The 13,381-nt window shown below is 33.9% G+C and overlaps 1 protein-coding gene and 1 long non-coding RNA gene across 2 annotated transcripts; both read right to left on the reverse strand.

Moving 5' to 3' along the window:
- Window positions 1-8,587: 8,587 nt before the first annotated feature.
- LOC127858606 (uncharacterized) lies at window positions 8,588-10,000 on the reverse strand. The gene has a single exon (XM_052395808.1). It carries the CDS (start codon window positions 9,822-9,824, stop codon window positions 8,772-8,774), a length of 1,053 nt encoding a protein of 350 aa, XP_052251768.1. The 5' UTR covers window positions 9,825-10,000; the 3' UTR covers window positions 8,588-8,771.
- A 981-nt stretch (window positions 10,001-10,981) lies between these two features.
- LOC127858614 (uncharacterized) lies at window positions 10,982-12,938 on the reverse strand. The gene is made up of 3 exons (XR_008038988.1): window positions 12,796-12,938; window positions 12,016-12,213; window positions 10,982-11,413 (listed from the first exon to the last, which is right to left on the reverse strand). It is a non-coding gene; the product is annotated as an uncharacterized LOC127858614 (long non-coding RNA).
- Between the last annotated feature and the right edge of the window lie 443 nt (window positions 12,939-13,381).

Genomic DNA, 13,381 nt, shown 5'->3' on the forward strand with positions numbered 1-13,381 from the left:
CGGGGCAAGTAGATTTTGGCCTGGGCAACTCAATTTCAAATGTTGGTAAACTTCTTTTTTTTAAAGCTTAAAACAATTCACTGCAATAAAAATTGAAAAACAATTGATCACCATGGATCAATACTAGTTAAATAACATTCATTATTTAGGAATAGGACATGATTCAATTCAGGCTCATAATAAAACATCATGCATTGAACATGTGTTGTCAGCAAATGTTTTTAATTATCTATTATTTTATTAAAAGAATGTATAATATTCACATGGTTATATTTCTGGGCTCGTTATTCTTTATCTGGGCAACCAAAATACTAAAGATGGTTGCCCACAATAGTAAACAGTTAGTTTCAATCCCTGGCATATCATTGTATCTCTATTGTTATAAGCATTGCATTAAAGTTGTGATTGAGGTTAGCCTGTTGTTTATGGTATATTTACATTTTAGCTTGACTGTTATATATGAAATATATATAGTCGAGCTATCCTACTCAACCCGGCGTCGGCTTGCGCATTGGAATGTTTGCGTACCACCTCAAATATATTTCCTATGTCCATTGACATATTGCTTTTATATTTTGCATACTTCATTACCGACATAAACCCAATCTATAAACAAGAGCAGACAACTCATTTACTGTATCAAGCATTTTAACAGAATTAGGCCCTTTTTCACTTAGAATAATATGCATATTATTGATAAATCTATGTTAAAGTTTGCATATGACCTCAAATATTTTTTATGTCCCTTGACATATTGCGTTCATACACCATGTATTTTGCTTATTAACCAACATGACCCCAATGTATAAACAAGAGCAGATAACTGTATCAAGCATTTTGTAACAATTATGGCCTTTTTAACCAGGTTTTCCGAAGGAAAAAACTGGTTATTAGATTGGCGAATGCGGGCGGGCTGGCTGGCGGGCTGGCGGAATAAGCATGTCCGGGCCATAACTATGTCGTTCATTGTCAGATTTTAAAATCATTTGGCACATTTGTTCACCATCATTGGACGGTGTGTCGCGCGAAATAATTACGTCGATATCTCCAAGGTCAAGGTCACACTTTGAGTTCAAAGGTCAAAAATGGCCATAAATGAGCTTGTCCGAGCCATAACTATGTCGTTCATCGTCAGATTTTAAAATCATTTGGCACATTTGTTCACCATCATTGGAGGGTGTGTCGCGCGAAATAATTACGTCGATATCTCCAAGGTCAAGGTCACACTTTGAGTTCAAAGTTCAAAAATGGCCATAAATGAGCTTGTCCTGGCCATAACTATGTCATTCATTGTGAGATTTTAAAATCATTTGGCACATTTGTTCACCATCATGGGACGGTGTGTCCCACGAAAGAATCACGTCAATATCTCCAATGTCAAGGCCGCCACGACTAAAAATAGATTTAAAAAGAAAAAAAACTTTCAAAGGGGGTTAATTTTTTTTGGTCATTTCAAAAGTTCAGTTTGAGTTTTCTCCCTTTATCAGATTTTTTTTTCACAATGAAAACCTGGTTTTGTTACAATTTTGTCCCTTGTTTTCACTTACAATAAGCATATAATTGATAAATCTATTATTAAGTTTGCGTACCACCTTTAAATTGCCATAACTTGTTTATTATGCTCCCCCCCAAATTTTTTAGGGGGAGCATATAGTCGCCGCTTCGTCTGTCCGTCGGTGCACAAATTTGTTTCGTACCCAATTTTTTTTGTACCCAAATTTATATATGTACCCTTTTTTTTCGTACCCAAATAGTTTTTTGTACCCTAATTTTTTCGTTCCCTATAGGTTTTCATAACCAAATTTTTTTTCGTACCCAATTTTTTTTTTACACAAATTTGTTCGAACCCAAATTTCTTTGAACCCATTTGTTCGTACTCAAATTTTTTTCGTACCCAAATTCGTTTTGTTCCCAATTTTTTTTGTACCCAAATTTTTATTTGAACCTTTTTTTCGTACCCAAATAGTTTTTCGTACCCTAATTTTTTTTCATAACCAATTTTTTTTTTCGTACCCACATTTTTTTGTACCCAATTTTTTCGTACACAAATTTGTTCGTACCCAAATTTCTTCGTACCCATTTGTTCGTACTCATTTTTTTTTCGTACACAAATTTTTTCGTACCTTATTTTTTATTTGTACCCATTTTTTTCGTACCAAAATAGTTTTTTCGTTCCCTTATTTTGTTTGTACCCATTTTATCGTACTCAAATTTGTTTTCGTACCCAAATTTGTTTTTTTTTTCCTACCCGCATATTTTTTCGTACCATTTTTTTTTAGAAATAATCGATTTTCAATTTGATTTCATCTCTCCACTCATTCCATCCCGCGAAACCCTTAAGGTGTCGCAAGTCTAGTAAGGAATAATGAACCAGTTTCTTATTCCTTATTGAAAACGAATAGGTAACTATGTTATTATTAAATTCAACAAAGTAGAAATGCACGGCAACTAATAATTTTATACCCGTCCAACATATTCAATAATTTTCTGTGAGTTATTCGTCTCGTTGGTTTATTTTGATTTATAATTTATAGAAAGAACATTCCAGTTCCTTATTCGAGTTGAATAAGGAATACGGAACCAGTTCCTTATTCCTTTTTTAATCCGAATAAGGAACACGGTTATCATTTAATGAAACATAGTAGTGATGTACTGCAATTAATGTTTTTTATACCCAACCTCAATATACAATGATTTTCATTGATTTATTGGTCTCTTTGGTTCATTTTAATAGTTTGTTAAGTATGAAAAAGCCAGTTCCTTATTCGATTTGAATAAGGAATAAGGAACCAGTTCCAAGGAACTGTGTTATTATTAAATAATACTAGGTAGAAATATATTGCACTAAATATTTTTAACTTCGAACCTACATAAACCATCATTTTTATCGACATTTTATATTATTTGGTTCATTTTAATTTATGTTTGAGAAAGGCAATACCATTTCCTAATTATCCTCATCATAATACTTGTTTTCAGCGTATATAGTGACAGAATATTCAAAGAAATGTGACAGAATACGTCCATATAACATAATCATGCTTAAATAACCCACACTACATCTTAAATATAACATATCCGAAAGTGATTTTCCGAAATACAGGCTTCCGAATAAAGAACTAACTTAACGCAAATTCCTTATTCAGAGGCCATAGTTTCGGATATTTAAATTCGGATCATTCTAGAAAAGCACAGCTATATATTCGTTAGTATTGGCTATTTTTAGTATAAGATTTTATTATTTTATATGTCTGATACAGTATTTGAAGTTTGTTCTGACCCTAACTTCTAGAGAAGACTTTCCGATAGCAGAATACCATTCATTTAGCTAATCCATTCCGTTCTTGTACCTAACAGTCTCAAGGGGATATGATTAAGGATGCAAAGCGATTCAATGCGTCAACCAGTTCCTTATTCTTTTTTCAATACGAATAAGATACTTTGTTATCATTAAATGAAACTTATTATAGATGTACTGTAAATAATGTTTATTGATACACAACCTACATTACAAATGATTTTCATTGATTAATTGGTCTCATTTTAATAATTTGTTTAGTTTGAAAATGCCAATTCCTTATTCAATTTGAATAAGGAATAAGAAACCAGACCGACATACATTTACAATAATTTTCGTCGAGTTATTCGTCTCGTTGGTTCGTTTTGACTTATAATTTATAGACAGAAATTTCCAGTTCCTTATTCGATTTGAATAAGGAATAAGGAACCAGTTCCTTATTCCTTATTCACACTGAATAAGAAACTGGATAATCATCGCTTAAAACTTAGTAGAAATGTATTGCAATTAGAATTTTACATATACAACCAATATATTAAAAATATGTTCATTTATATGTGGTTAATTTTGGATCAAAGTAAGAAAATGCCAGTTCTTTATTCGGCTTGAATAAGGAATAAGGAACAGGTTCCTTTTTCCGTATTCAGCCTCGAATAAGGAACTGGATTATAAATAAAAACAAAACATGTTTAAATGTACAAGATTTATTTTTTTATCACATACATGTAAAATAATAGTATATGCCTTAAGTTTTGTTGATTTGAAATTAGTATTCGAATTACAAAATATCGGTTCGGTTTAAACAAGAAATCTTATGCAATCGCGAAGAAGAAACTTGAATATGTAAAGTAATACATAAAGTAAATGTATTCGAGTTATTTTGTTTTTATTTACTTCAGAAATGTTTGCATTATTGTTCTTTAAAACCCTATAACAAATATATTACGTGCGAATAAGGAATAAGGAACAGTTCCTTATTCCTTTTTCGAAAAAGGAATAATCAACTAGGAAAAAGGAACCAATTTATCACCTATACCTTGCGCGGCTGTTTGTTGTTTTAAAATGACTACTGACGTTGACTTTTGTGATCACGTGACAGTTTTGTTCATTCCCAGTGAAACGGTTGATTACAGATATAAAAGATATATAGAATTAACTGATCTAACATAAACAAAAACATGTTGTGTAAACACAGTTTTAATTGCGAGGTTTACCGATTTTAAGATCATGTAAAAGTACAACAAACTAATTTGCAATTGAGATACTTTATAAATACTGGTATATCGTTCGGTATAAATGTTTCTGTTGGCACCTATAGTGTCCTCAGTTCAAACATTGTGTCACCTCTCCATTTTTAAATCATAGTATGCAATATATACACTAAGTTTGCAGCTGCATTTTAACGATTGAATTGAAAATAAACGTTCAGGTATATCATTCATCCTTTTCTTCATTTATTCATTCAAATAACACATACAACAATCATGCATACATCGGTATTCATCCGAGCTTTTTTTACCTGCCAGCCATCTACAGTATCGGCTTAGCCGCTACAAAAAGTATGTCAATGATGTCAGTATACTCAGTCATCGTCATCATCATCAATCCTTTGACCGGTTTGGCCGTTGGGGAGAAATGAGGGACGACGATACAGAAATTCTCCTCAGCCAGGTCTGTTGTGTGCTGATGAGAGTAATTCAGCCATGGGAAGGGATGTCCATTCTTTTACATTATCAATCCAGTTTTTCTTCTGAAGGCCTCGACATCGACCTCCCTCTAGCCTGCTTTGCACTAAGTAAAATTTCAATTAAAATCGGCAGACATTGCATAGTCAGTTGGTGACGAAATCAGTTACCCTTCATTTGAAAGCAAGCGGATAATTAACGTTTCCAAATGCATTAATTAAATTATGGTTGTACTTTTATATGGAATGTGTATCTATTATTATAAAATATACCGCTAACGACCAGATTTAGGAAAAAAAACACTGGTTGCTGGGATTCAATGTCTATTATCGCAGTAGGAACCTCTCCTGAAAAGTGAGAGCTTGAAACCAACGCGATTTAATGTTTTGAAGCTATTTTAAATATATTGTTGATGGATTTATGACGATAATTATAACAAATACATTGGATTGATCAAATGGAATACATTCGAAACATTTTTATTTGATTAATGCAATCGGGATTTAAGCAAAACTCATCCTTTCCCTCTCCTCAGCATCGTCATCACCGTTATCTTCACATCCATCATCATGATCATCATGAACATCATCATCATTATCATCATCACCACCACCATCATCAACAACAACAAACACCCTTAGCAACATAAAAAATTTATTTTCTCCACAAACACCGTATTCACAGCAATCATCGTCTATCACATATCCATATCAAATAATAAACATCAAAACAGCTTATTATAACATACTGAATTCTTTAAATTAGTATTTAAATAAAACAAAATCTCCGTTCATGAATTCAATGTCGACCTAGATCAAAGATGATGGTCACACCGGGGCTTTAACGGGGAAATTTAAAGGGACTTGTTCGCAGATACTCGAACTGTTGAAAAATATGCTGAATAACACATCTAAATACGTTTTGAATAGTCGTCATTGATTTTAATAGCAAGACAAACGTCTATTAGAAGCAATCACTGGGCCACACAGGCTTTAGTATGAAGTCGCAAAATATTAACGCTATGTCAGTACAATACTCAACATTCGGTCGCAAAACATTAACGCTATGTCAGTAGAGTACTCAAAATAATGTCGCAAAACATTAACGCTTTGTCAGTAGAGTACTCAACATACAGTCGAAAAACATTAACGCTATGTCAGTAGAGTACTCAAAATAATGTCGCAAACCACTAACGCTATGTCAGTAGAGTACTCAATATATTTTCCGAATGAGTGAGAAAATGCGTTGCAAACACTAGTTTATTTTACCGATTTCGAAACATCATCCATAAGTGAACCAATATTTTTTAAATTTCACATAATTAGTACATTCTTTTTAATCTCTGACAATTATTTTTAAATTCGTCATTTTATCAAACAATGAACGAATCTCTTTAAATGTATTTGTATTTTATGTTAATAAAATTGAAAACGAACTGGCACAAATATATCGGATATGTATTAACGTTATATCTAAAGGTCATACGTCAAAATATTTTGCTTGCGTATTACTTGATACATTTAGTGATAACACACTATTAGCCTGTAGGAAACATGCTAGAAACGTGAGATACTTATCAATTGTACCTATTATAGTCTGCTTAATTTTTAGTGTTATCGTCAGCCGTTGGAAGAAAAAAAAGTTCATCGGAATATATAAATATGAACGGAACCACTTAATGCGCTGTTGCCTGAAATAGTTACCCGGACGCTGTAAATAAACAAGCATGAAAAACAACGAGCTGCGTTTGCAAACATATACACAAACTAAATGGAATAAGATTAATCAACGTGCAAAGAAGTTCTCTGTAAAAAGCTTTTCTTTAAATTACACTGTGATGATATTGAAAATAATGTCGCAATTCCATATTCTGATAAATCAACGGATTTCTAATTTAGCGCTCTACAAACGGAGAAAGCCGACCCGATTATCAAGGTGCATGAACGTAACAAATCTATCTTAAAAACACAGCGGTGGGAAAATTATCGAAGACAAGGCCTTTAAATTTATGTCGCAGTTTTCTTCATCTTATTTTCTGATGTTTTAAAGTTGTGTCTCCGAATTCTATTACATGTCACTTTCATTCATTTAATATATTACTATTATCTTAGCACGAACAAGGGACCTGGCTAGAATCTCTTGAACACAAATATACCATAGTATTGCGTGTATTCACTGTACTCCTCATTAATTATTCAAACTTTATATTTTTGTCATTGCTAACCCAGCTCGTTTAGTACACGTTTTTATGCGGCTACAATATTTCTATTTATGATTATGTTTGTTTTGTCCTTCTAAACATGTGTAAATACCATTATGTCATGTACAGGAACAATTACGTTATCCTTATAAAAGCCGTCAACTTAAGAAGCTTAACAGTCTGATATTTAGTTTAAACGTATTTATTTAAGCTCGATTGCATCGAAAGCCGGGGATTATTGAGGCGAAGTCGGGTCCGTTTTCTGGATAGAAAAGTAATAAGTATATTTTAAGAAGATCGTGAAAACGCCTTTACAGTGGGGACCAAACCCCGGACCTCTCGGTCGCTAGTCTTCACAATATCCACCATGCCAAAGCTATATTACCGTGTTGATTCGCTATGCATCTAACCAAAAGTGCCAGAGAAAAAAAGTTACATACGCACACCTAATGCTCAGGTAAAATTTGAGACGATAAATCGTGTCTTTTGAAATATCCATGCCTTTTTGCGAGCGGTCTTTTCATGTATATGGTTGTATTGTAGATCTTTTCTTGCGAGTAATTTTTTGTCGTATATTAAATAATATTGTTGAAATATGGGCTGTATATAATATCTTCATTGAATTGCATGTAATTTAGTTTTTATTATGCTTTATGTTGGGCGTCTCTTTCATACGCTCACTAATCTTTGGTATGTGTGATAAAAGACACAGTGTACCTTCTATGGAGGACTTTTACATGTTTAAAGAATTACTGATCGCCTAACTTAACCACAATTTTTGGTAATTCTTGGCATGCGCGTGTATAAACCTATGCCAATCAACAGCGTCACATTCCCCACATAAGCCGTGTGTTCTTTTATTGCGATGACGATTGTTCACCTTGTCCAACAGATTTTATGCTGAGAATTTTAGGAAAACACTTCGTTACAAATGCTTTTAAAAAACGCAGGTGCGTGACATATTACACTTTCGAAATGGCTTAATTATGCAATTACTTCGTGTAAACGTAGGGCATTGAATTATTATCGATTTGAGCTAATCGGATTTGTATGCGATTTCCTTGACAATTTTATTTGTTATATTTGTGTTAAGCAGAAATTATAAAATATCTGAACTTCCATAAATAAAAACTTGCAGATATCCAACTAACACGTTGCAATATGAAGCTCTCGATGATTATAAAGTGAATAATCTTTGTTAGTTTATGTTTATGTCACATTTAATCCGTATTTATTGACAAATACTGTTATTGCCATCAGGTTATTGACATGAAACGTCCTTTTACAAAATTCTTATTTTAGCTGATATTTTCGAAAACGCTTACCGGTAGCTACCAAACAATATTATACATATTGATTAGTGATTTCGACAAAACATGCTGTAACAGTAACAAAAACAAAGTACATTGTCGAAAGCATTTACTCCACCATACTTTACATTGGGGAAATAAAACACACATTTCCATTTTTTTCTGTTTGCTAAATACGTGGAAACTTAATTGCAATCGTTCAAGGTTAGTCCTCTGCATAACGTTTGTACTATAATGAAAACAAACGGTCCAAAACAATAGCAAGATTAAAATTCCTCCTATGCACTTGCAGCAAAGGCCTTGCTAGCCGCTCTGGAGACCTGGTCATAGCTCACTGGTCTTTCAACGGCGGTGTAGACTTCGGAAACTGGAGGTGAAACCGGCGGACTTCCACTTCCACCGGGAACCATCTTCGCAAATATCTTCTTAGCTTCAGGAAGAGACTTCGATTTAGCGATTTCGAGCGCAGCCTTCGACGGTCCTGCTAACGGTTTGTTGTTTTTTAGTAAGGTGGTTGCTTTTGTCCCGGATTTGTGAAGTCTGTCGTAAACTGACCTTGTAATGGCATCCCTCTCAGGCTTTCCACCTTTAGCCTTAACTGCTGAAACTTCTTTGTCTACTTCTTCGCTGATTTTCCTCATAGCCAACTCTTCTTTAGCTCCACCGATTATGGCATCAATTAGTGCTTGTGGAGTTGATAATGGTACGTACTGACCCCCGGCAATGTAAGCCAACGCTTGGAAAAAGTCTTTGTAAGGTAGAATGGAAGGTTCGCAGCCGACCGAATACAGTGTTATGCCGATCCTTGCCATTCTGTACGCCATTTTGACTGGATCAATGCCAAGAGGATCACCGTCTGGCCACCTGTCACCTGACGACACCAGACCATGTGGCGGCGCGTCCGCTATCAGGACAGCAATCTTGACTGCAGAGTCGTACCATGACAATGAACTCCCCGCGTACAGTGCAACAGCAACAGCCTCGGGTAAATCACCACCGCCGTTTGCTTCTGATTTTTCTAACCACGATTGCATTGTTGTTACCGACGGCGTAAAGTCTTGTTTTCTGTACACGTATGTATTTTCTTCCGGTTTGTGGTCCCTATACTCAATGAGTGCAAACCTGATGTGACTTTCGGAAATTTCCGTGATTTCTTGCACAACTCGTTTGATGTTGTTCCTTGCTGTTTCGATATACGGCCCCATGCTTCCAGTTGTGTCCATTATAAACGCTATGTCAAGGTGTGTAGTCATTGAGTTAGTAGCTTCACCCTGACTACGTATTCCACAGATCAACGTCGTTAGAACAAAGAAAACGTTTAAGACAAACATTGTTTACCGTGCTTTTGAAATAACAAATAAGTGAACTCTAGAGCATTGCTATTTATACAGGCATATTGTGGACGTGGCTGGCCTTTAAACCGGATGTTCACATGCCACTGGTTGTTAAGCAGACTTTTATATCCGTATTGGACCAGTTGTATCAAAGCAGTATGTCGCATAATTGATGTATATATCTTGTTCGCAATTATGCATGCCCTGTGTTTACGAGACTCATTAGTTTGTTGACAGTAAATGCACGCTTGTTAATGGGTTCAGTCCGTTTAAATTATAGATCATGACAAGATTACATGGTAAATAGATTTTTGTTTTCGTGTCGGTGCAATTACCAGATAATAAATACGCCCGTATATGCATTTCAACAAATTGGTTTGACCCATCAAGTTGGCATTTTTATGTAACGATACATGTATATAAGCAATGCTTCTTTTGACACAAGAAAAATAAGGATTTAAACCATAGGAGAGACGCTAGAGAACAAATACTTTAGGAGCCTCACAAGAACAAGAACAGTTGTCATGTATTTACGATAATCACTTTGTGACACAACAAATGCATTCCAAGCATTAAGAATATTTTTTTTTATCTTTATTTGAGTTTGAGTGCCTAAATAAGATCAAGAACAACCGTTGCGTATTTACCATAGCCACCTTGGGACCTGATACATATTTAAAACACCAAGACTTAATTGGATTGCATTGATGTACATACACAACTAATGTTTGAATTATAAAAGCATGATTATTTTAGTGTTTAATTTGAGCTTACACTTCACCTTAAATGTTCTGACACATTGTATTCACGTTTGTTTTTTAGGAGAAATATGACTCCATGGTACACTGTTTCATAGTTAGAAATTTATATAAAATGTTTAACACGATAAGCATCCAAGTTATGTGAGATAAGCACAATGTTTTGAAGCAAGATCTTATCTAGCAGCAAAGCACAATTTAAAGAATATGGGTTCATGTGCACAATAACAACTCAACTTTAAAGTTTTATTTACTTGCAAGATGAAATAACCAAATGGATAGCTCTTTAATTTCAAACAATAAACAGCAATTCCTCATACATAAATGTTATTACGAAATTCGATCGTTCTTAGAGTATACATCAGTAAATCAATATGTTTTATGCCAAGTTTCGAGAGTTATGATACATATGTACATTTGGAACAATTAGAAACAGTGCAAACCACATGACTGTTATATACTTTTGGGACAAGATTTCTTGTTTTCTTTTATCATGTACTATTGGACTTTGATTTTCTGGAAATTTCGTAATAACAGTGTAGATTTCACTATGCCTAAAAATTATATGCCCAAATGAGTAGATTGACTAGTACAGTTTCATGGGGTAAACAAAAAGCATTATACAGACTTTTTCTGTCAAAATATATATAAATGAATGAATAAGTCTGTAAAATAATGTTACTTGCCTGTCTTAATCTACTGGGCCTAGTTCTCTGCGGTGAATCCAGCTGGGAAATCTTCACTGGTGAAGGGACAGGGCTGGATTTCTGTTTAATGGGTGACAATTTTTTTTGTCTTCACTGGTAGAGGTTTGTACACAAATGGAAACTGAAAAAAAGGGAATAAGTCTGTCAAATGGTTTACAAATAAGTAGTTATTTAGATTATTCAATCTTCAATATCGTATTTATTTTTATTGTTCACTTCCCGGAACTGCGATATTAAATGAAAATAAAGGTTAATTACTATATGCTGCACACTCCAAAAGTATAAATTATTCAATACCCATTAAGTATAATACACAAGACATTAATCTTATATGAAATGGTTTTATGAAATGTGTATGCATAAGCAAATAATTAGTTATCGTCTATTTTGCCAAAAGACTTCGTATCATCAAAAACTGCTTATGTTCATAACATAATTGTACAGAGCATGTGTTTTATAATGATTTTGACCATTTGCTTTGTCAAACATACAACAAATACAATCAAAATGCAACACAGCAGGAATAGAAATAATGTTGCTATGGTTGCTTCATTTCCTTCAGTCAAAATTTCTTGTACAGCGTACACAGGTGTCTTTCAAAAGATCTAGGTGCCAACCATTAATTTTAGGGGTCATTGGCTAGTGGGCCCATACTTATTTCCATCCCTGAACACAAACTCTGTTCATAAATCCCTAACAAAATTCACAAACCATCATGATTACCTATCTTTTACTATCAAATGGATCAGGCTTGATCAAATCTTTGGGTATTTGATTGTGGCCTGGCGGTACACCCTGACGTCTGCCCCACATAATTGTGGGAAGTGCAAGTACCGCTGACCCGAGGCGTCCGTTCCAAGCACCAACTCCCGCTTGTCAAACGGCTGTAGCTCTATAAGGTCTTAAGGACTCCTGCATATGCTGTGTGATAAAAACGTGTCTATGATATTTTGATACTAGTTAATGTTGGGTTGTATTTGTTTTTCAAATATTTTTTTAATAACTTCATTACATAAAATCTACCATTCAAATTATTTTTAATTACCTAATTAATTGCACATACAATCCGGTTTTAACTCAAAATAGAGCTATTTCAAGATGGAATCATAAGTTTATGTCATATGTAAAGAAATTAAATGCGCTAGAGTTGAGCAATTGGCAAGGTGTGAGAGATTTATTTTTATTTACAGAATGACATCTCAACAAGACTAATGCTACATTAAACCCTTTCCCACTCAGAAGCAAAGTGAAAATGGCTATATGCAAACAACATAAAACCAGAACAGCCTGTGAGTAACTGTTTGCTGCTCATCAGTATCTAATGGTTGGAAATTAAGCCTTTAAAACGTCGATTTAGTAAGAAAGGTATTTAATTACATTTAACTTTATATGGTACTAAAATGCGTCAAAATATGTATCTAAATGGTAAACTGTTAAGGGAGTGTTATACAATCATCACATGTATATTTAAGAAGGCATCAACATATCAATAGTACAACTCACCAGGCAATAATCACAGAGGGACATGAGGATCCAGACTTTCCTATACAAGCTCAGTTCATGGTATTTCCTCTCTTCCAGGGGATTTTTAGCACATGAAATATAAAACAACAACACTCTTTGTTCAATATACAACATGATAAAAGACCAAAATAGAATGCAATTAAAACAAATGCATCTGCAATCACACTAAGAGTACCGGTAAAACAAGAAAACAAGCACTCTGTTTTTTTTTTCATTAAAGAATCATAGTTAAAGTGCAATTGTAAATCTGAAAACCTTTTTTGTTAAGAATCACTTGTGTTATACATAAATAAGTATACAAAAGTATTTATGTAAGGATAAATGTGCTACAAAGGACAAGGAATTGTATAGAAATTAAATGTGTGTATTGATAGTTATTACAAAGTTGAAACATACGACATATGGTAAAATAAGTATTTGCATGTACATGTCTTTGTAAATTGATTGCATCATATATTATGACATGAATAACAACTTTGAAACAGAAAAAAACTATTTTTGTGAAAGAAACAATTTTAAAACGTGTCATACGCACAATAAATTTGAGAGCTTACCCATTACATCA

This window comes from Dreissena polymorpha, chromosome 14 (genome assembly GCF_020536995.1).
Source record: "Dreissena polymorpha isolate Duluth1 chromosome 14, UMN_Dpol_1.0, whole genome shotgun sequence".
NCBI classification, from domain to species: Eukaryota; Metazoa; Mollusca; class Bivalvia; order Myida; family Dreissenidae; genus Dreissena; species Dreissena polymorpha.

Excerpts from the sequence above, each read along its gene's own strand:
- LOC127858606 (XM_052395808.1), bottom strand. The coding sequence starts at position 9,824 with ATGTTTGTCTTAAACGTTTTCTTTGTTCTAACGACGTTGATCTGTGGA.